Source organism: the organism of the source record quoted next, unplaced genomic scaffold, assembly GCF_019419815.1.
Source record: "Pyrus x bretschneideri cultivar Hongxiangsu unplaced genomic scaffold, Pyrus_bretschneideri_v1 Contig12, whole genome shotgun sequence".
Taxonomy (NCBI): Eukaryota; Viridiplantae; Streptophyta; class Magnoliopsida; order Rosales; family Rosaceae; genus Pyrus; species Pyrus x bretschneideri.
The window spans coordinates 7,634,162-7,658,579 of record NW_025999413.1 but is presented as its reverse complement, the minus strand read 5'-3'; the positions used below and the strand labels follow the sequence as shown (position 1 = coordinate 7,658,579).

General features: G+C 37.3%; 3 protein-coding genes and 1 pseudogene across 4 annotated transcripts; 1 reads left to right on the top strand and 3 right to left on the bottom strand.

The window, feature by feature from the left end:
• The first annotated feature begins 680 nt into the window (after nucleotides 1-680).
• On the top strand, nucleotides 681-2,637 carry LOC125474499 (annotated as a pseudogene).
• Nucleotides 2,638-2,987: 350 nt separating this feature from the next.
• LOC125474498 (Fanconi anemia group D2 protein homolog) lies at nucleotides 2,988-12,499 on the bottom strand. Its single transcript, XM_048578314.1, is given in 32 exon segments — nucleotides 2,988-3,452; nucleotides 4,101-4,221; nucleotides 4,336-4,392; nucleotides 4,495-4,550; nucleotides 4,621-4,681; nucleotides 4,829-4,963; nucleotides 5,050-5,082; nucleotides 5,168-5,245; nucleotides 5,423-5,518; nucleotides 5,631-5,857; nucleotides 5,955-6,135; nucleotides 6,326-6,459; nucleotides 6,544-6,745; nucleotides 6,833-6,868; nucleotides 7,416-7,896; nucleotides 8,033-8,136; nucleotides 8,210-8,305; nucleotides 8,624-8,704; nucleotides 8,781-8,832; nucleotides 8,929-9,007; nucleotides 9,176-9,270; nucleotides 9,380-9,522; nucleotides 9,786-9,893; nucleotides 10,036-10,137; nucleotides 10,215-10,261; nucleotides 10,357-10,486; nucleotides 10,570-10,701; nucleotides 10,796-11,008; nucleotides 11,108-11,359; nucleotides 11,586-12,015; nucleotides 12,131-12,459; nucleotides 12,461-12,499. Coding segments are annotated over 32 exon segments (4,494 nt in total). The 5' UTR covers nucleotides 12,485-12,499; the 3' UTR covers nucleotides 2,988-3,273.
• A 921-nt stretch (nucleotides 12,500-13,420) lies between these two features.
• LOC125474497 (F-box protein At3g07870-like) lies at nucleotides 13,421-17,013 on the bottom strand. The gene is made up of 3 exons (XM_048578313.1): nucleotides 16,616-17,013; nucleotides 15,078-16,324; nucleotides 13,421-14,013 (listed from the first exon to the last, which is right to left on the bottom strand). Exon 2 carries the CDS (start codon nucleotides 16,246-16,248, stop codon nucleotides 15,088-15,090), a length of 1,161 nt encoding a protein of 386 aa, XP_048434270.1. The 5' UTR covers nucleotides 16,249-16,324; nucleotides 16,616-17,013; the 3' UTR covers nucleotides 13,421-14,013; nucleotides 15,078-15,087.
• Nucleotides 17,014-20,862: 3,849 nt separating this feature from the next.
• On the bottom strand, nucleotides 20,863-24,294 carry LOC125474496 (membrane-associated progesterone-binding protein 4). 2 transcript variants are annotated; one of them, XM_048578311.1, is made up of 8 exons: nucleotides 24,046-24,292; nucleotides 23,713-23,789; nucleotides 23,377-23,448; nucleotides 23,043-23,080; nucleotides 22,799-22,842; nucleotides 22,154-22,200; nucleotides 21,422-21,596; nucleotides 20,863-21,286 (listed from the first exon to the last, which is right to left on the bottom strand). In XM_048578311.1, the coding sequence occupies exons 1-8, from the start codon at nucleotides 24,145-24,147 to the stop codon at nucleotides 21,119-21,121; spliced, it is 723 nt and encodes a 240-aa protein (XP_048434268.1). In that variant the 5' UTR covers nucleotides 24,148-24,292; the 3' UTR covers nucleotides 20,863-21,118. The 2 variants fall into 2 exon arrangements, with proteins under 2 accessions (XP_048434268.1, XP_048434269.1); XM_048578312.1 differs by lacking the exon at nucleotides 22,154-22,200 and having other exon boundaries at nucleotides 21,422-21,532; nucleotides 24,046-24,294.
• Nucleotides 24,295-24,418: the final 124 nt, after the last annotated feature.

The window sequence follows — 24,418 nt, the reverse complement described above, 5'->3', positions numbered from 1 at the left end:
TCCACCAAAAATCACCCAAATCTTCAACGATATGGTTAAAAAAGTTGAGGTTTCACAATAAAACTAATTGGCAATAGAGAGAGGAACTTAATTATTTATAAGTGCATGCAAAAATCCGTTCTTTCTCTGATGTGAAACTCACTCTCAACAAATGACTTAATAGAACTTGGGCTTAAGCGATACTAGAGGAATTAGAGGGATTGAATGGATGCTATTAACCACTTGAATTGCTAGGCCTTTACATTATGATGTTCACAAACTTGTCTCAAAATGCTAAATCAAGGCAACTTCTGCAAAAACATTCAAAAAGTGAGACACACTTGTGCATCCACATAAAATCGTGATTAATAAGCATTGGCTCTCTGTGCTCAATCTTTCTTTTTCTTTTGCATGTGTTGAGTTATTAATCACATAAATAATGAATAATAAGAGGTGAAACGTCAATACTCACTCTCCTTGTAAGTCGTTTACAATTTAATAGGTATTAATTTGTAATAATAATATGATGATTATTAAAGATTTCGTGCTCCAAACAGGAAAAAAATATTCTTAAGGATTGGATCAGGATCTTGATCATCGAGTCAAATTTCGTGCAGTTTTGAATAGGAAAGTGACTAAATGTTTCGATTGTTTTTCACTCAAGTTAGGGTTGACGATCATTATATAAGGATGACTACTTATTCGTCCCGAAACACAAATCTCTCAACATATAACTTATCTCAACGATATCAACTGATCCAGATTCCTGATTTTCTTTTGAAGATTGCTCGGCAAAACCATTGTGTTTGGTATGGATTTTCGATCGTGATTCGTTACGAAATTGTTTTTAGTTTAGTGATTCGGCTCAAACTGTATTCAGTTCTTACTACTATTTTTCATTTGTATTTGCTTTCAGTTACAATGTAAAGGACGTTCTGCGCTGGTGAATATTTAAAGTCCGTACTCGCTCGAGTCACAGAAAAGAACTAAATCGCCCAGTTCACTCGATGCACAACAGCTTTGATTGGAGGTCAAGATTTCTTAAGGCGCAAGAACTGATTCAAACTGTCTAGTAGCAGTACCTAGTAGCAGCATACTCACTATTTCCGGCCTATAAGCACTATGTAAAGTTGTAAACAAAGTCGCGGTTTCAGCCTATAAGCAATATATATGTAAACAAAGTCCCCACTACTAGTACTGTTTCTCTTCCTTCGTTCTTCTGCCATAATGCCAGAAACCAATTCCCCGTCGAGCGTCCATGCTCCTCATGTCACTTTGCTCCGGAAGGTACGTACCTCTTATTTAACAGACCAACGAAATTATTAGATTTTCTAACTTTTGAAATCAAATTAAGCTATATATTTTGTACGCATCATGCACGTGTATTTACAGCTTGGTGCCGAGTTTGTGGGGAGCTTCATCCTGATATTTTCAGCAGCAGCAGCCCCTATTGTGAACCAAAAGTATCAAGGTTCGGAGACGCTGCTAGGCAATGCGGCATGCGCAGGCCTAGCAGTGATGGCAGTGATTTTGTCTACAGGCCACATCTCCGGAGCACACCTAAACCCGTCTGTCACCATTGCTTTTGCAGCGTTTCGACACTTCCCATGGACCCAAGTTCCCCTCTACATAATAGCACAGGTTTCAGCGTCCATCTCTGCAAGTTTCGCTCTAAAGGGAGTTTTTCATCCATTCATGTCTGGTGGTGTAACGGTTCCCTCTGTTAGCCATTGCCAAGCTTTTGCACTCGAGTTCATTGTCACTTTCATTCTCATGTTCACAGTCACTTCCGTTGCCACTGATACTCGTGCGGTATGTGCGTGCGTGCGTGCACTGTTACGTTGCTGCAGTCCAAATTCTCGCTAATCTATGATGTAAACTAATTTCTAAGTTGATGCAGGTGGGGGAGTTGGCAGGTGTAGCAATTGGAGCGACAGTTTTGCTCAACATTCTTGTGGCAGGGTGAGAAACCTTTTTGTTATAAAACTAACTGTATTCAAACTTTATTAGTTTATCTATATCAAATATTTATCTGCTCAGACAAACAACGGGGGTTCAATGAACCCTATCCGGACTTTGGGTCCGGCTGTGGCTGCCGGAAATTATAAAGGATTGTGGATCTACTTGGTCGCACCCACACTCGGTGCCTTAACTGGTGCTGCTACGTACACAGCTGTGAAGCTCCCACACAACCAGGTTTGACACTATCAATCATGTTCAAGTTATACATGGTCTCGACTTTCATTTGATCAATTGTTTTGTTGGGTCTGATAGATTCGTGACGAGGCTGATGGTGGCACTCCTTTGCCGCAATTCTACCCAGACAGATCTCCTTCCATCGAACAGGGTAATTCAAACTAGATCGATCGGTTGTCTTTCATATTATGATTATAATATAAGCAGTGCACCTACTTGATGACTAACGTTATGGTGGTAATTTTGATTTCAGGTCGCGCAACAGAACCTCGTCGGGCCTAAAACGCAGAAGAGTTGCTGAAGAACAGAAAGCACCATGTGCTATCTTTTTGAGTCAATATTACCTTGTCATACGAGGAAACTATGTTATCAGAAACAAATATTATTTATTGTACTTTGTCAAAATCTATCATATGAATAAATCCTGGAGTGTAAAATTCCTTACAAAAGATTCACAAAGAACCCAGATCCAGCTGAACAGTTATCCATACCCGGCATAAGTATTGCTGCAAACGAATGCTATCAACAGAGCGGGATTTGAAGCGTGGACTAGTATTTCCAAAACTGGAGAAACTAGATTACCGCCTTTTCCTGTTACAATACTCCACCACTCCATCCAACCCATGTCTGAGGATCTTGGATGTCTATACGCTGCTGCTGTTAACTCGGAATTACGAGTTAATAAATATATGCTGCCCACTTATCATTTGTCGTCCGCAATCATCAGAACTCAAGAATTCTTAGAGGTCCTGCAAAATTTAGATCGTGGAGTATTAAAATTTTTAAACTAATTGCTATTGAACTGCTGATACACTAAATGTAGAATTCTCTTTTATTTTTCATGTATTAAGTTACTCCCTTTTCAATATTAAAGTACAAATTCAATCATAATATTCAAACGAGGAGAGAAAAAAAGGTTCTATGTTATCTTCAGTTCTTGGCCGATATAACGTAACTCAGAATTTTATGTACTACGTGCAGACCGAGAATAGCAAACCACTCAGTTGCACGTTTTCCTTTGATGACTACTCGCAAAAATTTAGAACTCACACAAGGTTGGGCTCCGGTCAATATGCTTAAAGTTTCGGAATGCATTTCTCATTCTGTTTCTCTGTCCTCTTCACTATCAGGATTCTCAGGTTGATAATCATCAGTTGCTTCATCTGCTGTTTCATCAGCGGCTTCTGCTGTTTCTTCACCAGCATGGTCATCCTCGGTATCCATATACACTTGAGAACTCACCACCTGACCCTTCAAGTCTTTATGCTTCAGACTGCCTGTAAGAGCAGGCAACGAATGATAAATAAGAAACATGAACCGGAAGATGAAAAAACGATAATCGATAAAATGTGATCAGACCCACTGCATAGAAAAAGCGCAACTTAATTTAAGGTGTGAAGGTCTAAGAGAAAAATGACACTGGTGAAAGTATTAAAGATGTATGTATCGCATGATCACTAAGCATCTAACGATGAAAGCTCAGTGGTAATAACAAAGTATTCATGTAAATGACTGCAATCAATTGGGAGGAAGGAGGTTTGATTTAGTTGTGTAAGAGATAATTTCAACTATGCGGTTAAAGTAAGATATCGACTTGAAAATAATCAAATTCAAGTCAGTTGGTAATTTATTCTATATCCTCTCTTACCGCAAGCACAATACAGAACTCGGTAACAATCGGGAAGTAACTCAAGAGTCCAAGGAGATTAAAGAAAATGCAATTTAGCATGGGAAGAAACTGAATACTAGTATGATGATGTGGTAGTCAACAAAGAGCAAGAATACATTGACATTATCTAGTACATTTCTAACCCTTACAAATAATAAACGTTGCAAGAGGCTACGAGAAGATTATATGCCTAGTTCGAGGTAGCATATTCAAGTACCCACACAGTGCACAAAAGAAAACAACAATTCATACATACCCATCCAGAAAGTACATCCATTTGATGATGTGTGGAGAAGAGCTTTCACAGAGAACAAAAGGCGTTCCATAGATCTCTTTGTAGCAGGAATTTTTCTGGTAATGCTTGTTTGCCTCAAACCCTTCCACAATACAAAACAAAAAATAAAATGGTATTGTACGATAACAAACTCCAAGGGTGAAGATGATTTAGACCAAAATCTAATAAAAATAAAAAATATATATTTAAGACTTACCTTTGCTTCTGAACATAGGGTCTGTATTGTTCTTGTGGCCTTTTGAAGCTCTAAAACCTAATTCATTACAAGGATAAGTTTTGTTTTCCGGATAAATTAAGGGTAAAACTCGACTCCAATCATTAAGATGTATTTATGTATTTGCTCAAGAGATCTTACCAAGTGGATAATATCCTCTCTGTGAACTTCAAAATGGGACTGTAAGAAGTCAAAAACTGGAAACATAATGATGTTAGCGCCTCAAACACTTCTCATTTAATCATATGTAAAGTGTCGTGAATATACCTTTCATAAAGGAATCAATGAACTTCCCACCATACCCAACAGCCATGGCATGCAAAGTCACCTGAACCACGATATTGGGATGTCAAGAGTATCTTACCCGGGTGGCATTTGAACATAATAAGGACAATTATTATTTATTACACAAAAAGAGTAAATCAAGAAGAGAACAGATGCTAATTTAGAGAACTTTGGAGTCTTGTTTATTTACCTTATCGTGAGTTTTACAAAGGTTAACTAATGACACAACCACATTTACAGACTGTTGTAGCTTGCTTAGAAGTTTTTCAATAATGTTATGTTGAGCACTAGCTCTCGCTTTCTTCAGAAGAATAGCTTCCTTGACCTAAGAGAGAATCAACATGAGTAGTTCTGACCAAATGCACTTCAAGTACAACACTAAACGTTTCAAAAAATAAATCTACATCTCACCAATTTGTTAAGAACAGTTAGGTTCTCTTCATGCTGCACATAACACCAACTTGTGTTACTATCTCTGTCAAGAAAGAGTATCAGTTAACTTGATAGAAGGGGGAAATGTAAGCCTTACCAGTATCTTGTTCCACACAGCAAACGTTCCAGAACTTAGAGATGGGAAACCATGTTCATCATCTTCTCCCTTTGTCCACTAAAAAAAAAAGTAGAAAAACAGTCAGCAATTGCTGACTACCATACAGTGGTTATGTTATAATCAAACACCCAAAACTTTTAAAACCAGTTCTTCGATGCAGAATTTAAACAAATTGAGAAAAATAGTGTCTACCAAAACTCTTAAGAGACCAAGGTCCATAACAAAAATATGCACCTCAGGCAAAATAGTGCAGGCTAGCTGTTCCAGCCGATCAGAAGTGGAATCTCTATTTTCTAGGTAAATGCGCAATATTTTCTGTACCATTTCCCCCTGAAAAAATTAGAAAATAAAAAATGACAAGCATACACACATATCATAATATGGATCAAATAAATTTCCAAGCATGTGCAAGAAATAAGAGCTAGAAACATAGTTTGCTCACTTTGCACTTCCCACCATTCTCAAGATTTTCATCAAATCTATGCTTTAAAATCTTCTCGGCAGAAATACCAAGTTTCGTGCGCAAAGTAGGAAGAGCCTCCTGGACAAATCCTGAGTGCATGTTTTTACCATTTCCCTCCATCTTACTGATGAATTTGTGGACTGATGATACAATTGATTCTAGAGTAAAAAGTGACTCTGACGCCAGCATAAAAGAAAGAGAGCATGCTGCAGGGACCATATGAGGTTATGTAAGTGGCTTAATAAAGAGTGACAATCAATAAGCACCCTGAACACTATCAGCAAACAGAATGAAGTTATGTACCTATGTCCAAGACACCTTCAAAAAATGAATAAGCGCCAAAATATAGATATTCTGAAGTCCCAGGGGAAAGGTTAAGCTGTATGCCTTCCAAAAAACTATCTGGGATCTTGGTAGGCTGGAATGCTTCTAGCAGGTATGAGAGAGCTGGCTTATCTGTCTGAATACCAGGAAGGTTTAATATCTGTAATTAAAAAACCGAAGCAAAAGATTTAGTAGTTTTCATTTCAAACATAAAATTTGTGTGTAACAGTGTAAGTACTCATTTAGTTATCAGCCGAGGATGGGAGGTCTCACACACACACACACACACAATAAGAGACAGAGAGAGATGCCATTTCATTGAGGTGATAGATAAGGTAATGGAATTTCACCGCATTGAAACAATGAAGCACTTTTTTGAACATTGAAGTAGAAACTGCAGTTTTTGAATGTACAAGATTGGGAATGTCTGGATTTCGAGCAGAAGTAGATTGAATATTCCAATGTTCTTCACAAGTTTCATCACCTGCAGAGTGATGCTCAAAGATTAAAAGAAGATAGTGGCATCCTTCTAGTGTGTATCCATCAAATTTGGACTTCACTTTCTTACCTTCCGTAAGTACTAAAAGTGCACTATCAAAATGCCTCTTAATACTTGGACAGAGTGGTTTAACTTTGCTCAAGAATTCATCCACTGTCATTCTGGTGAACCCAACTGGAGGACTCAAGCCTCTGCCCCACAATTGTTTCCCAGGATTTAAGTAATCCAGCTTGTAGTGAACATCACGCAGAAGGTACAGATATAGAGGTAACTAGCATCCGCAAAAAAGGACATAAATGTTATAAGTTTAGAACTTTGTTTACAACATATAACAAAAATGACTCAAGTTGGTGGGTACCTCAGCAGCAGCATCAACACAACAGGATGCTTCACTCTGCATAAAATACATGAAAAACTACAATAAAAATTGCATGATGGTTCTAATCAAAATTTCAAATACACTGCACATCTTGTAAAACAAGATCAAGAAATGCTAGGGACTCTGTTAGTGCGTCGTTTGACACCTAACCAATTGTCATTTGAATTAATATGTAGCAAGACAAATCACTCCAAAGTAGACCATTTGATACTAATACTCCACACTTTTCAACAGTACATTTATCCATTGCTTGCATTTGAAAGAAAAGAAATATAAATAACTTTAGAGTATAATCACTCTAATGTACAAGTTCACAACCTCTTGCCAACATCTAATTAAGAATTAAGTTTTGAACTAAGAGGTGGCCACATTCAGAAAAAGAGTATCAGATTTATGATTTCTATTTGGACTTGAAGACCTGTGCATTGGGCTATGAGAATCACCTTCCTTCACTAATACCGAACAGTGACACTAATGAATGCAGTGGCCTAAAAGTGTGGTTAATCACAATCAATACCATAAGAACACCTTATTAGAGGCCAACCATCATGAAGCGTAATACCTTTGCAAACCCCAAAATGGAATAACAATGAACCAGCAGAGGTCTGAACTTAAATCTCTGAGCATCAATAGCCTTGGCGATGGCAGAAATTTCTATAACAGCAGCCTCATTAGAGTCAGAAGAATTTTTCTCTGATGACTCATATGACCTGCTCTTTGACGTTAAACAAGAAGAATCTTCATTTGGCACCTCTTGGCCTGTTAGAACTCCTGCCTTCTCCAAGACATCAAATAATGTGGGCTGCCGGAGTTTCGCATTGGTATATGATGTTGTTGATGCTTTTGAGATCTTTTTGTTTTTCTTCATGCCTCTTGGAGAGGTGGCCTCATGTGTTTTCTTATGCTCAATTTTCTTTTCAATGTTCACCATATGGTGAGGTTGGCTTAAAAGGGAAGACCGGTATATATCAGCATAAGGATGAAGTTCAGGAAGAGATAGAGAGCACCTCTCAATACAATTGTTTAATATGCTTTCCAAGAATCTGTGTTGTTAAGATTGTCTCCATCAGTACTTAGGGATCAAGAGGTTGTAATAAACAAGCTAGTTCATGTACACAAGAAAGCTGATTTACAAATTTAAAAACATGTTTTCAAGGGATTAACACCACAATAACTTACACAAGGTTTCTCAAGCGCTTCATTAGCTTGGAAAGTATATCCTCCTTTGTGGCCTGGCTTGTAAATTCAAATCTCCCAGTAACTTGTGTACAGAAGGCATTGAGCTAGCATGGTACATAAAGAGTCAGAAACCACAATTTAAATGCAAGGTAATATCTTTTAAGCTTCTTCACTTACTAGTTCCCGTATCCAATTGGCAGCATAATATAGAGACGCACATATAATCTGTTTCTGCTTCCCTGTTAGAGACTTCCACTCAGATCCGAATAAATACTGGTAATGCACAAGTCAGCACATGTCAGAGTAGGACATTGCCACCAACACTGGTAGGCTACACAAATTTGAGAAACCAAACCAACTAAAAATAATATCTTAGTTCATTTAAATAATTCTCAAATTCTGCAGTAAATAAGTTAGCTGGAGCAATCTCTCTGTGCCTGTATCTGAACATGTGTGCGACTTATGGTGTTAATCAGGGATATTTTTCTACAAACTTAAAATGTGGATTGCAGCTTCAACTTTAAGAAACTTCAGTATAAACCAAAGTCTAACTAGTGGGCGCTGTTGACAAAGCATTTTACTTCGCCTGACCTTAGACGAAGGCAGGTGCAAAGGGCAGCCAAGTAGTGCATCAATTCCACCAAGAGATCCTTGGTTTGTCAACCTTTCAATCTGAAAATTGACAGAAAAGTTTAAAGTTTTATCACAGAGGTCATAATCAGATCAGTCATAGCCACCTTTCACTTACTGCAGCTAATAAAAGGAAGTTAGCAGGAAGAACTTGTAAAGAAGAAGAAGACCTGCACACAACAAGATTCCAACTTCAGCAATCATAGATATCAAGTGGAGAAAACCTTATGTACAATAATAGATATAATGTATGGCCAAAATATTACTGCAATGTAGAGGAAGCCAATGGCAAAATGTTTAGACAAATAGGTGATATATCACCATCCAAGTTCATCCACAGCTCCCCTACAATGAAAAAAAGAATGGCAACTTTAATTCACCCACAATTAATTGCTTATACAGCACAATCTCAAGTAGCATCAGAAAACAAAAACAAAAACAAACAAAAATAAAAATTAAAAATTAAAAATTAAAAAAAAAAACAGAGGATGAAATATTGCATCACAGAATCACCTTCTAAACCACAATATGAGTCCTTAACAGCCAAATTCCCACCATCAAGATCAGACAGAAACAGGGATTCAAACTCCCCTACATGTTTCCCAATCCTGAAATATGCAGATTAGTTTTCTTCCAAATAAAGAACAATTACTTGTAAAAAAAATTAAATTGCTAACACGATAACAAAGAAAACACCAGCTTTTGAAACCAACTGACCATTCTATAACTGTTGGATGAAGTAATTTACAATCCAACGTTTCAGTCAGTTCATCATAAAACATGATCAAAGGTAAGGGCAGCTGTCTGCAAGAGTCCAAAGAAGTCTTCAAGAGCTCCAGTGCCTCGTCACAATTAGATTTCTGTAGTCAATGTGTTTAATAATGGTGAATGTACATCCCTTAATAAAAATTTTGGAAGCCAAAAAACATTTGATGTTAACTATATTGACAATATAAAATAGTATAAGCAAACCCATCTGGACACATTAAAATGTATTTTGCAGGTTTCCATATTTTCTTTGTTTCCTCTAATTATTAAAAAGAATTTGTAAATCTTACTATCTTACTAACAGTATGTGCCCCTAACTATGGTAGAGTGAAACTGAAATGCTGATGGATCTTACTTGAGATGGGGATGGACAGGTAACATCGGTTGCATCTCCTAGACAGGAAACAATCTTTAGAGTTCCAACCAGGCCCATCTTCTTGTAGTTCAGATCAGGATGAGTGACCTGCCAAACAGAGGGATGGAATAGATCAATTTGGATTACCAGAAAGGGTAAAATAATGATCATACACAAATGTGTGGTTCAAAGACGTTTGATCATGCTTATGTTGAAGTGCTCCAAATGAAAAGAAAATAATTCTTGGTACCTGCTTGCGTACTATCATCAAAAGTTCATTTGCAAAGGAAGAACCATAAGAATATGCACTAGACCGAGCCAAAAGTGCCAGATGGCCAAAAATCTCGTAGACCTGCACTGTAGTAAAGCCAGTGAAATAGTGATTCAACACTTTTGTGCCAAGAATGATAAAGAAATGTAGCATCCTACCTTGTGCAGATTTTCAACACTAAATCCCTCTAAGTAATCCAAAATACCTGGATTGCGGAACAAAGAATTCATCATGCATTTCTTGGAAAAGAATTACTCCAGAGTCTGACAAATCAACATGAACAACAGACTAATATCATACCGCTAATATGAGAAGAAAGAGGAATTAACTGCTGTGCATATTTCGAGGCTAGCAAAGCCAAGGTCTCTAAAGCAGAACCAACTTCAAAACCCACACTAGAACCCACATGGGTAACTAGCGAGCCAAGAACCTGCGAAAGTCATGATAGTAGTCACAGAATAGACCTTTATTTTAAATATCATATAACCAACAAAGAATATATAGGCCACTTACTTCCTGTCTGGAATACATATCGGCAAACTCCTCAAAAAGACAAACATAGATATACATGCCAAACTCCCTGGATTTTTGCTCCTTGCAAGCCAACAAGTACTCGGACAGAGAAATGAAAGATAGAAAATAATCCTAACAACAAATAAAAAAGCAGAATCAAATAAGGCTACAGAAACACCACTTAATTTTGTATTTCAGACTGAATCCATTCCTTGATACCAGATACCTGTACAAGCTCTTTGTGTCCATGAATGCATTGATCAAACATAGCTTCCTGAATGCAATCCTCAATAATTTTCTTCTTGAATAGCTTTTCAACGCTCCTTTGCAGGGATTCACCATTCATGTATATCAGCATCAGTAACCATATATCGATGACTTTGTGATCCTGAGCTTTCTCGAGGCTGTTCAATTCTTTCAAAATCTCCTGACACAGTATCTACACAACTCGTATAGAAGCAAATATATGATTTAGGGGAAATTTAACTTTATAAGAAGCACAAAATTTCTTTTAAGGACCAACTGGCAGAAGACATACATTCTTAAATCGAAGACTTGATCTCAAGGCATCAAGGATAGAAGCCTCGGTGTTGTCGGCACGTGACTTTCCTTTGAGTTTTTGTTGTGATGTGCGATAATTTGATACCCCAACAAATTTTAACTGCTGTCGAATCTGTGAGATTATTCTCCGGACATTTGACGGTGTTGCTGAAAGCAGTAGAAACCTAAGCAGATGAGGCATGTGCTCTGCCTCGATTGTTCTGATGCATGACAATGCTATGGTGGTTACCTTCAAATTGAAGAAAATTTAAAGTCAGGTGCAGCTAGAATATTCAAAAGAGAAAACTTCAATCCTATGTACGTGTAATAGCAACCCGTAAACTTGGAATACTCAATCATGCACTTTCTAAGTCAAATGAAGTTTCTTATTTTCTCATTTTCCTAGAAAATAAGCACAAATTTGATATTCCCAATTTTCTGACCAACCAAACAGATAATAAAGGATAATGTGAAACCTGTTCTTGCAACATTGGATCCAAATTAAGGTTCGAAAAGGAATCGAGCACTGGCACAACTACAGCCGAGTCCTCCTGAAGCAATTTCTCGAGAGCTTCAACCACAGTCTTATTATTCTGATCGCCGATGATCTCCGGCAACGATCCAATTATCTCTTTCTTCAAATGCAGAGGGCAAATCGAAAGAATCTGCATCAATTTCTCGGCCAATGCATTCGGATCAACAAGAAAATCCAGCCACCGGAAGTGATTGATGATCAGCCTAGCGACGTCGTCTTCGAGGGACAGAGACGGACCGGAATACTGCGTATACACGTGGAAATATTCTGGAAGCTTCTCGAGAAGCATGTTCTGAATTTGCAACTGGATAGTGGGCACCAACAGCAAGTGGCGTAGTAAGCTCTCGCTTCTGGCGGAGGCGGTGAGAATCCTGAAAATGTAGGAGCAATTTTCCATTAGATTTTCTTTCTCGGCAGCCAAACAGGAAATAGAAATTTTTGAAACTGAAGACTAGAAGTTGTTAGAGTGTCGAGGAAGTTACTCACCTGCGGAGGTTTTTAGGTGTGTTGATGTAGGAAGAGAGGCCGGAGAGGAAATCGGAGAGAAGAACAGAGGCATTTTCGGAAGAGGAAAAGGTGCGGTGGAGGTGACGGCGGAGCTTGTGTAGGTCCGAAGGGAGGCACGGCGGCCCGGAGTGATTGAGGAGGGTGCAGCCAGCGTCGGCTAAAATAGAGACCATTTTATCGATGGCTGGGGTTTCGACGGCGTCGTTAGGGGTTGGATTGGTTGAGTTCGCGGTGGCGGCGGGTTTAGAAGATTTGGAGGGAGGGCAAGAAGGGGCGGAAGAAGAGGGGGGCGGCCGTTTGCGGGAAGGGCATTTGCTGGTGGAGGAATACCATCTTGGCTTCGTTACGGCGTCGTTTTGCAGGTGGTGCTGTGATCTCTACGTCCGTGCGAGAGGGAGACGAAAAGAGAGAGATGAAGGCAGAACAGGCGCCAAATTTTGGAGAAAGTGGCGGTGGGGTTTTCAAAAATTAAAATAAAATTTTAAGTAAATTGTAGAAATAGTCCTTCAATTTAACTCAATTGAAGTAATTAACCCCCAACTAAAATTCAGTACTATTGGTCCCTCAACTTATTAAAACGTGCATCTATGATCTCTCAACTAAAAATTCATTACCAATGGTCCCTAAACTCATCAAAACGTGCATATATGGTCCCTCAACTAAAAATTCATTACCAATGATCCCTCAACTTGAATCCAACAAGAGAAATGGTCCCTTAACTTTAACCTAATTGGAGAAATGGTCTATCAACTTCAACCCAATTATGGACTTTCCAACATAACTCATTTTGACAAAATCCTAACGAAGTTGACAAAAATGATCATAGCTACACGTTTTGATGTGTTGAATGACCAATGATAATAAATTTTTAGTTGAATGCTGCAATTTAATTAAAGTTGAAAGACCATTATTACAATTTACTCTAAAATTTTAGAGGTATTTGTCGATTTTCAATCTGCCAATATCTTACTTTAATTTTTTACAATTGATTTTAAAAACATTTTTATTAAAAATAATTTTAATCATTTTAAAAGTATTTTCAAACAGTCTTATATCTTTATATTTTATATACATGAGATATATTTATATAGGGTTTCATTCTCGTTTATAGGCTCACTTTACATCGTATTTCAATGATCTAACTATCTATATTTTATAACACTATTTGCAAACATTAGGCAAATCTAAATCCATCCAACTATAATAAAGAAAATAGACGAATATGATTTTACGAAGTAAAAAAAAAAAAAAAAACACAATAATATAGCCACAAGAATATCCAAGTTTGGGTATAAATTAAAAGAAAACATACGAATATATATGTACAGTTATAAAATCCATGTACTGCTCGGAGGAAAAACGTTCCAACTATAATAAAGAAAATAGACGAATATGATTTTACGAAGAAGAAAAAAAAAAAAACACAATAATATAGCTACAAGAATATCCAAGTTTGGGTATAAATTAAAAGAAAACACAGTTATAAAATCCATGTACTGCTCGGAGGAAAACACGTTAACAATGCTTCTCTTTCCGCCCTTGTTCATCCTCCATTCCTCCTCCAACAACTTTGCCAGCCGGCATCAGATGTAGGATATATTAGATCTCCAGCCGGCATCAGATGTAGGATATATGAGATCTCTATCGTGTAAGCTCCTGAACGGATCGCATTCAAACTTGGCAGGTCCTGGCAAGATAATCGCATCCTTCGTAGTTTTCAACCCTGGTTAGTCCAGTTGGTCTTCTTGAAAGCATGCATAACGCGTGCTCATTTTCCCCCATCAAAACCATTTCTGGAGGTCTCTGAACTACCCTTGGGGCGCCTCATCATACCAAACCTAACTGAACAGTTTAAATCTAACCTGAAACCATTAAAACGAAGACAAGAACAAATCAAGTTCAGACAGATCAGACGGGATGACTTTCCTGTAACAAAATGGAAGAGGAACGGACAAGCTTATTGTGCTTATCACATGGAAACAGATATTAAGTATAAACTTACAATTTAAGCGAACTAGAGACTAGGCAAACAGCAGTTTGGGAAGAAATAAAAAAAAAAATCGTTTAACCATATGCCACGTTAATATTACACCAAAATATTAATGATTTGGCACATCGGATTCCCAAAATTTATGCAGTTGAACCAGATAGCAGTTATAAGAGAGAATGAGTTTATAAGTGTGTAAACAACCAGAAAGTACAGAAAACAAAATTTTAAAGGCTGAGGTTGAACCAGAAAACTGAAGAAATCAATCGGATATGTCACAAAATGGAGAAGGGAGACGGAATTTTACCAACTATGACACACAGTAATAGAGGCTCTACAACAGAAGTTGGCAAGGGGACAGACATAGTCATATAGTAAAGTGATTCGGGTAGGCACAGTTTAAAAATCTCCACTATTTTGTAATTCTTGTTATTGTTTTAATAAATGGTTATCGTTTCTTCTCCCAAAAAAAAAAAAAAAAAAAAAACATTAGAGTGTCAGGAATTACTTTCCATAACTTAGTAACATGGGGCTTGTTTGGCAAGTATTTTTAGACGAGGGCTTCTTGCAGGAAGCACTTCACGTGCTTTTGGAACTAAAAAACACTTTCTCTAAAAGCGCCTTCAATCGTTTAAAAGCACTTGCCAAACAAGCCCATAATCTACTATGAAACTAGTTCCTTTTAATATAAACAAGTAAAAAGCACAATTTGTCTCTAGCATGTCGTCCAAATTCGCGAAAGCAACTTGCAAACTACTAAAATATATCAACTAAAAAGAACTGAATGGTGCTCGAACAAATGCTATATTTCAAACACCAAGTAAAAACTTAAATATCGAATCTTATTTGTTCAGGTTAAACACTTATAGAAGCCACTCAACATTATGTCGTTCTAGACAAAACTGCATAGTATCAGTTAGATAGAGTGAAGAGACTTACATCGTTGGTTTCAGATGTTGGCGCCACCACCAATTACTGGTGAAACTAAGGTCTCCACAAACATAGTTGCTTCAGGCAACAAATTAGTAGGAGTATTAAGAACCTTCGTCAATGTATTTTCCTTTGGATTGTATAAAGCCAAGTAACTTGAATCACAACTCATCAAAACTTCATCATTCTCTAAAATGCAGAAAATATTAACAAAATTCATACTTAGTTGACGTAACGACGTCAAAGGAATTTGTATGATTTTAGTCCAAGATTCATGGACACCATAATCCTTCATCACCCATACAGTTATTGCAATATCACTCAAACTGACGTCATTGAACAAATATGCAAAGAGACGATTTGCAATAGTCCCAATACGAATGGAGATGTAACTTTGGATGTGAAGATAGGGTAGCGGCACAATATTCTCCTCCGCCAAAATAAAAGAGATGATTCTTGAACTAAGTACAGGGCGGAGCTCCTCCCCGCTCCATTTAAGCTCTACCCAATGTAGAGCTCCATTAACCAAGCACCCTTGCCCATGCAATTTAAAAGAGTCAAGGTATTGTTTAGTCCTCCACAAACCTGATTTTAGTGTAAAGACCGCAATCATCATGCCATCTGCAGTTGTAGATTTGCCACCCAATATAACCTTGTAATCTTCAATGGTGGAATCATAACCAAATCCATAAAACTTTGGACAAAAATAAAAACATGCAATTCTTGGTAACATTTTGGTAACTCTGGTACAAGGGTTCCATAAGAGAACTTCGCCTTTGTTTCCCTTTAGACATATCAAGCCATTGCAAGAACCCACAACACTCATACGTTCAAGCGTTACTGGCAATTGCAAACAAAGAAAAGAGCTTTGCACACATATACTGACATCCTTGAGTGCTTCGTAGTCTATGGATTGGAAAGGACTGTCTGAAATAAGAAGCCTATAGCTATTAGGGTTAACCCCTGTCACTGCCCGTCTCAGGTGCTTCCTAACAAGATGCAAATCGGAGATCAAGGCGCGCCATGACTTGCATACACACCGGAATTGGATCAAATATTTAACTGGTAGCCTTGACAGTATATCAATTATGATATCATCAGACTCAATCAGGGGTCGTTCAAGAAATCCGCCATCCGTGGGGACCCGTTGCTGCTGCCGCCGCTTCTGAAGGCCCGACATGTTAAAGCAACGGGAGCGGAGCCCAAACCACCAACTATCCGAGTAGGCTAAAACCTCAAAACCAATTTCGTCCTCCCTGGCAGCAAAAAAAAAAAAAAAAAACCAAATTTAAAACTTAGACCAAGGATGTACACCTTAAATTAAACCCTAATTTAGGATTGTACCAAAACTTAAAACCCTAAACTAAGAATTTAGACCTTAAATTAAACTCTAATTTAGTATGTAGTCTAATTTTCAGAGTAAGTTGTGGCTGGAGTTCGTATAGGATGCACAGAATTCATGAAAAAAAGTTCAAATTCTCTAAACAATAAAGAAAAGAAGTTGAAAAAAAAATGCACGTTGACTTGAAAATCGCGACTAAACTTACCTGGTACTGCTGTGCCGTCCGGGAAAGGTTTGATTGGAAGAAGAGGATTACGAAGGAGGAATGAAGTGGGAGGAAATGGAATTGCACGCCCTCCGATGGAATAACCTTACGACTTCAACACCCCGCCGGCAGACACCCATATCGTCTTCTCCGATCCCACCAATTTCCATTGGAGGACTTCGGCTCAGGCCACTCGACCCTGTTCTCCTGGTTGCTTGCAGAAGCTATTGACGAGAAGGAGAAATGATTGAGGATGAAAGGGGGAGGCGTGGGGGTCTAATCTATGCATCTGGGCAAGTGGGACTGTGGGAGGGCTGTTGGGAAATAAAAGATCGAGCAAAGGGTTGGATGCTGGGAGATCGGGACCAAGTGGTCAAGTCGGCACAACTTTTCTTGGATTTTATCAAAGGCATATTTGTCGATTTGCTTTTGTTGTATAGGGCTGTCAATTTCTCTGTACTCTAATTTTAGTTCATTATTATTTTTTAACTTATTTAATTAGTTGATTTTTTTGTAACTTTAATGGTAATTGATTATTCTTTGAACTTCTATAAATAGCCGATTTCTTTTTAACGTTAGATTTTAAAAATTTTCATGTATTTTGATCGTGCGGACAATACATGACAATTGTATGAGGATAAAAATAAAATAAAAAATTGGATAGATAAAAAAATTTTAAATCTAACATTAAGGGGAAATTGGCTATTTATAAAATTTTAAGTAAAGTACAAAAAATTACCTCAATTATTGGTATTACGACATTTTCATACCTCATATTTTAAAATTGACAATGTCATACCTCATCTTTAGAATTTGGTCCAATGTTATACTTTCTGTTACTGGACCGTTTACTTTTTAGTTAAATGCTCACGTGGCTTGATTCGGGACCCACTTTCTATTAAAATTTTAATAAAATATTATTAAAAATTAATATTTTTTAAAATAATAAAGAAAAGTAAAAATATAAAATAAAAAAATCCCTCTTCGTCCGTTCCCCCCTCTCTCTCCCCAGCTTCATCTTCTTCCCTTGTTAATCTTCAACCAAAAAAAAATTAAAAATTTGAAAACCCATCAACCTCCCCTGCAGAAGAAGAAGAAGGAGAAGGAGAATGAGGAAGGAGGAAGAAGAATAAGAGGAAAAAAGGAGAAGGAGGAAGAAAAAAAAAAAAATTTTTTTTTTTTGAAAACCCATCAACACCCCCTGCGGAAGAAGAAGAAGAAGGAGAAGGAGGAAGAAGAAGAAGAGGAAGAAAAAAAAAATCCAGCCCAACCCAGTTCGTGCCCCCCCCCCAACCCAGAAAAAAGAAGAAGGAGAAGGAGAAGGAGGAAGAAGAAGAAGAGGAAGAGAAAAAAAAAATTCCAACCCAACCCAGTTCGCCCCCCCCCCCAACCCAGAAAGAAGAAGAAGGAGGATGAAGAAGAAGAAGAAGAAGAAGAAGAAGAAAATAAAAATAAACTCAACCCAACCCAGTTCATGTACCCCTGCAACCCAGAAAGAAGAAGAAGGAAAAATAAATAAACAAACAAATCCAAAGTGAACCCATTTCGTCCCCCCCTCCCCCAACCCAACCCCTTGTCAACCCCAAATCCACCACTCTCATCCATTCTCCACATCCTTTTCCGCACCCATCCTCCATTTTCTCTATGCACTTGTCTTCCCGACGACGGGATCTGGTTTTTTTTTTTTTTTTTTTCTTGGGTTGCAGGAGGGAGAAAAAGGAGTGGGGAGGGAGGAAGACAAACTGAGGGTGGGTGTGGGGGAAGATAAATTGGATTTTTGTTTTTTTTTTTTTTTTTTGTTTTTTGTTTTTTTTGTTTTTTTGGGTTTGCAGGTGGGGGGAAGAAGATGAAGATGGGGATAAGAGAGAGGAGGGGGAGGGGGAGGGACAAACTAAGAGTTTTTTTTTTTTTTTTTTTTTTACACCTTTTATTATTATTTTAATATATTTAAAAATATTAAATTTTTTTTTTTAGTTTTTAATAATTTTTTTAATGATTTTTTAATAGAAAGTGGATTTCGAATCAAGTCACGCCCAAGTAACGGAAGGTATAACATTGGACCAAATTCTAAAGATGAGGTATGACATTGTCAATTTTAAAAGATAATGTATGAAAGTGTCATAACACGAATAGTTGAGGTAGTTTTTTGTACTTTACCCTAAAATTTTAGGAGGAATAATCAGCTAAAGTTAAAGTTCATGGAGAAAATGAGCTAATTACAAAAGTTCAAGGGAGTAATCGGCTAAAATTACAGTTCATAAGAGAAATTGGTAACTCTATACAAGTTCAAGAAAAAAACTAACAGCTAGCTCTTTGTTAAATAACTTTTTATTAAAACAAAACCTTACTTGATAAAATATTAATGATATAACGTTAAATTTCATTAATTTGCTTGAAAAAAAATGTTTTAAACAAGGATAGTGTAGTAATTAAGCTACTTTTAATTATGATTTAAGTAAATTAGTAAACAATTGATATGGAACCAATCTCATTTTTACTCCCATTCCTTTTTATTTCTCCTCAATTTAATTCGTACTTTATTCTTTTTATTCTGATTACGGATTAGCAAATTAATATATTGAAAAAAGAAAGAAGAAGAATCAGCAGCCTGAGAGTTGGGAAAATGACATGTAAAATGACAATTCCTTGGGGTCAGGAATTGGGCCTTGGTATTGACACGAATAATCTGCTTTACCAACCAGAGAGACTTTCCACGAATCCAAAACACAACATGGTATATTAGTAATATTCTTCTTGACTTAGTACTAAGTGTCACTTAGTATTACAGTCTAGTGATATTCATTTTCACTTGTAAGTAAAAAGTCTTAGGTTTGATTCTTGCCAAAAGCAATTTTGAACTACATTATTGCTGGCCCATTGTGCGGCTTAGCTTACTTCCCCACCCCCCTTAGGGCATGTTTACCAAACATGAATAGAATGGAAAGAAACGAAATCATGGAATGGAAAGAAACGGAATCGCATTCCTTCTGAAGCATTCCAACGTTTACTAACATGCAAGGAATGAAAAAGTAAGTGGGACCCACTTAAAATCCGGAATCGAATTCCTTAAATCGTCCGGAATTCAATTACATACATGGAAGTGGTAATAGAATTCCCGAATGAAGCCTTCTTTTGGAATCAAACATTTCTACCCAAAATACCCTTGTACCTTCCACTAGTAGCGCACCCTCTCCTTCGTTTCTCATCTGCCAACTCCTTACATCTTGATCACCACCACGACACTGCCTTTACACGCTGCAAACCCGGGTGGAGCATCGAGCATAGTCATGTTCTTCCTGAATGAGCCCTAGAACCCTTCTTTATACGAATGTTGTAGACCAATTTGGGGATGCGAGTCATAAATTGATTCCTTGGATTGGTGTGAACGGCAAACCCTTATTCCCTAGGGCATTTGCCAACGAGGATTTGGTGAACAACCACGAACGGGAGGGAAGAAGGATGAGAAATAATGTGGTTGGCAATGAGGAGAGTCTTGTGGATGAGGGGGAGTGAGTTGAGGCGGTGGAGGATGAGAGAAAAGAGGATGGGGGAGGAGACGAGGGACGAGAGACGGTGGTGGTGGTGGGTATTGGAGAGGATGGTGTGGGTGAGAGCATTTTGGTCAAGCGGGAGTGGCTGCTGAGAAAGATTAGGGAGTGGGGGAGAGAAAGGAGAGGAAATAAATTAGGGTGATTAAGAATCTTCTCAAATATGAAGAAGCAAATAAAAAATATTGTTTCATATTAAATTTGTACTAAAAGTTTTACTAAAAAAAAAAATTATCTCTACAAAAAAAAAAAAAAAAACAATGAAAGAGTAAAAGTTTTACCAAAAATAATTAGTAAATAAAATAGATTAGTTAAGGGTACTTTAGTGATTATATTAAATTTTATTCCGATTCATATGAATTAGTAAACAATTTATATAGATCAATGTCATTTCTACTCTGATTCCAGACAATTTTGGTAAACAACTCGAACATGAATCTAATTCTGATTCCAGCTCATTCCAATTTCCCCTCAATTCAATTCCCCTCAATTTGATTACGGATTAGTAAACACATCATAATGTAAATAATATTGTTTGTTAATATACCATTGAACAGTGAAAGTAGTTTTCAATAAGCTTGAAAACAAAAGCTATAAAGTAAAAACTAAATAGTTAACGCGACTAAAATCGTACGACCCTCCAATATTCTCATCAATTTACCACACAGAGCTATGCAAACAAACATGACCCATGAAGCCTTAGAAACGTTTGTTGATTGATTGATTATCTTGCAGCAAGAAAACATAATTCACAACATAAATTAAAAGAAAACATACAAATATACATGTCCTTGTTCTTGTTGTAAAATCCATGTATTGCAAGGAGGAAAATTGTAGACCTAACACATCAACAATGCTTCTGTTACTCCGCCCTCGTTCATCCTCTTCAACAACTATGTGAGGCGGCATGTAGAACGGTATACTCTAATGTGGAACTTCCAGAACCGATCTCATTTTATACTCGGCAGGTCTTGGCAAGATAATCACATCCTTCGTAGATCTTTAACCCCGGTTGGTCTAGTTGATCTTCATTAAAGCATGCGCATCGTGTGCTCATTTTCCCGGTCAAAGCCATTTGCAGCGGTCTCTGAACTAACCTCGGGACACCCTCATCGCACCAAACCTAATAAAACAGGTATAAATCTAAGATGTAGCACAATATTGAAACACATAACGAAAGTTACATAATAAGAACTGAATGAGAGCACAAGTAGTGTTTGGTTCTCGATCTATGTTTCCAATTCAGGGCGATACGTACCTCTCCACCCTCATCCTGACTCCACCTTGAGTTGCAACCAGGTTGCTTCGCTTCTTCATTCTCCTGTTTCTCCAAAAGCTGAGCACCTCTCGCAGCCTTTGCTTCCACTCCCTTCAAATATTTTGTAGGATTTCCTTGAGAATCATAGTAACGACCTACTAGTTTCCCTACAAATCTGACAATTCAAAGCCATGAAAGATCAGTTACAAAATATCATTATCCTTTCGACCTAATACCAATATAGTGAAAAGCAAAAACAAATCTAGTTCAAATATATTTGACATGATAACTTCGCTGAAACAAAATGGTGAACAAAAGAACAAGAGTATCGAGATTGACACAGGACAAGGCACCGGGGTCTGTCTTGTGAACCGCGAACGGCTATACATTTACAAGATAAATGATTCAAAGGAAAAGGCAGTATGAAATTCAGAAAGACATAAATATCTCTTGTTACCAAAACAATCACGGGCATATAAAAGCAGATATGATGATGACATTGCATCATAATAGGGTTGCCCACCTCAAAGAAAGTTTGGGGGATTTGTGGTAAACTTTTCGGTTTTATTTAATCAAAATTTTGGTAGTAGATGTAAACTATTAAACTCCAAAGATGTTTCCAACAGTTTAAAAAGTAGTAAACAGATTGGCGAATAGGACTGTGTTTCCAGTATCTTCAAACTTCTGACTTCATCGAAATACAAAGACAGCAGACAGATGTTTGTAACTCACATGTAACTTTTAAAGTAGAAATCCCTCCATTCAACGACACTCTTCACCTGAAAGATACGAAAGAACAAACAAAAACCAAAACAATCAAACTTGTAGCAACTGATGAAACTTAGCATATTAGTACAGGATTGAATATTACGTATTAGTCCATTAATATTGTTATTCTGTTTAAAAGTGAAAAAATAAAAAAGGGCCGATAGTGCAAAACTTTATCAAGAAAAGTCACAAAACATGCCATGTTGAAGGTGGATATGTCAGAAAATGGAAAAGACATAAATATAGTACAGCAAAGCATGACATGAGGTAGTCAAAACTCTACAAGATAGGTTCGATTCAATCCATACAGTAATGATTTCACATTAGAAGTAATGACTCTACAGACTACAAGTCAGTTGTGCTGGAATTTGGCATTAGACAATCGTCAAGTGTGGGTGAACGTTACTAACTCCATAGATCGTTGAATGAGAATTCATAGGGTGAATTGGGCATGCCATCACCACGTTGGTTTCTACCGTGTAACCGATTTCAAAATGTAGTGATGTTTGATAGACAGTGTCCTAAGTTTTAGCAGTTTTTCTTCCTTTATAACCTAGAATGGTTCCAAAAACATTAGGATAGAAAGAGAAGAAAAAAAGGACGAGTTACCTGTGTACTTGATAAACCACGTAACGAGTCTGTGAGCCCATCTCCTGCAATATAAAAAAAATGCCAAATACTATATTACTACTATAACATTAACACTTAATAGCGTCAAGAGTTACTTTCCATCAAATCCCCGAAAATGAGCTTATAATCAATGCAAAGGCAAGCCCATAAACTATCAAACCTCAAACTTGCATAAAATCATCACCAATTAGAAGCGACAAAAAGAAGCCAAACCTTTGTTTACCTGTAAAGTTTCCTGAAACAAATGCTCGTGAAGCATCTCTTGATTGATTGCAGGGTTGCACGCGAAAGAAAACAGCTGTTAATATATAAGTCTACACAGAATCACAGATACAAAGCATAAAAGGATATAAAAGAATTGTTACGTTTCACAAGTTATGAACCATAACAATCAAATTGATGTAAACGAATAACAATGAAATTGATGTAAACGAATAACAATTTTGGACTAGCACAACTAATCCGAACCTATGTTTTGGGGAAAAATCGAGAACAGATCAATACTGAGGACAAAATTTAAGTATGCAAGTTCAAAAGGATTACATAAGCGAACAAACCTTCCAGAAAAATGATTGTACCCCCCACCCTCACCGTAATGAGATTTTCCTTTCGTCACATCAAAAACCGACCTGATCGCAAAATATTGATCAGTTTATAGGAATCAGTAAGTGCATACTCACAAGGCATTTTTAGGAACCATATAAAATGCTCTACTTGATTGCCGAAATTCAATACGGTGTGAGACTTCAATCTCTTAGTTCTAAATAATTAACCAAGCTAGCATAATGCACACATTTGGGTGCTTGAATTGCATTAGGGTGGTTGAATTGCATTAGGGTGCTGCATTATGTGTAAATACATACATCTAAACAGAGAGAAAACGAAATGGGTACCCGAGAATTCCTAGAAAAATCGGTAAACTCGCATCAGTCCCATTGTACAAAGCCAGTTCTTCAACAGTGAACAATCTCTATAAGATCACAACAACAACATCAAGTCACATACTTTTGCACTATAATTTCAAACATTCAAAATCCAACACAACCAAACAAATCAAAAACCCATCTCGAAACGAAATTCACAGACAAATTCTCCAAAGAAAACCCAAGAAAAATCGAATCTTGGATTTCTTCAGCTCCCCAAACCATGAAAAATTTGAGCTGGGGAGTTCGATTTTCTGTGAAGAAAAAGAGAAACAAAAGAACGAGCTTTTGGGGATCTCTGACCTGTTGGGAGAAGGGCTTGTAATAGAAGGCGAAGAGAGCTACGAGGGAAACGAGTGCCGCAATTCCTACAAATGGGGAAGTTGCTAACAGCTTTGCCGCCATCCGACCTACTGAGACTCAACTCAACGATCTTCAACTGAAACCCAACCGCATCTGTATATGTACTTTCGCCGTGTTTTTAATGTTGTAACTAGGGTCGTGGAGACCTTTAGATGGAACTAGGGAAGTTTCATACCATCTGCACGTGACATTATATTTTCAAGGAGGCTGATATACCCACACCATGTTTTGCTTCTCAAATATTTTTTTAATTTTCGTTATTAAATTAAATGAATAGAAGAAAATTAAAGAATAAAAATTAATAAAAGGTGTG

Bases quoted from the DNA above. Each gene is read 5' to 3' on its own strand.
- LOC125474496 (XM_048578311.1), bottom strand. From the start codon at position 24,147: ATGGCGGCAAAGCTGTTAGCAACTTCCCCATTTGTAGGAATTGCGGCA. The intron at 23,081-23,376 runs GTTTGTTCGCTT...CAATCAATCAAG, and splicing joins TACAATCATTTTTCTGGAAG to AGATGCTTCACGAGCATTTG. The intron at 21,597-22,153 runs GTGAGTTACAAA...TTGAATTGTCAG, and splicing joins TTCTACTTTAAAAGTTACAT to ATTTGTAGGGAAACTAGTAG.
- LOC125474497 (XM_048578313.1), bottom strand. From the start codon at position 16,248: ATGTCGGGCCTTCAGAAGCGGCGGCAGCAGCAACGGGTCCCCACGGAT.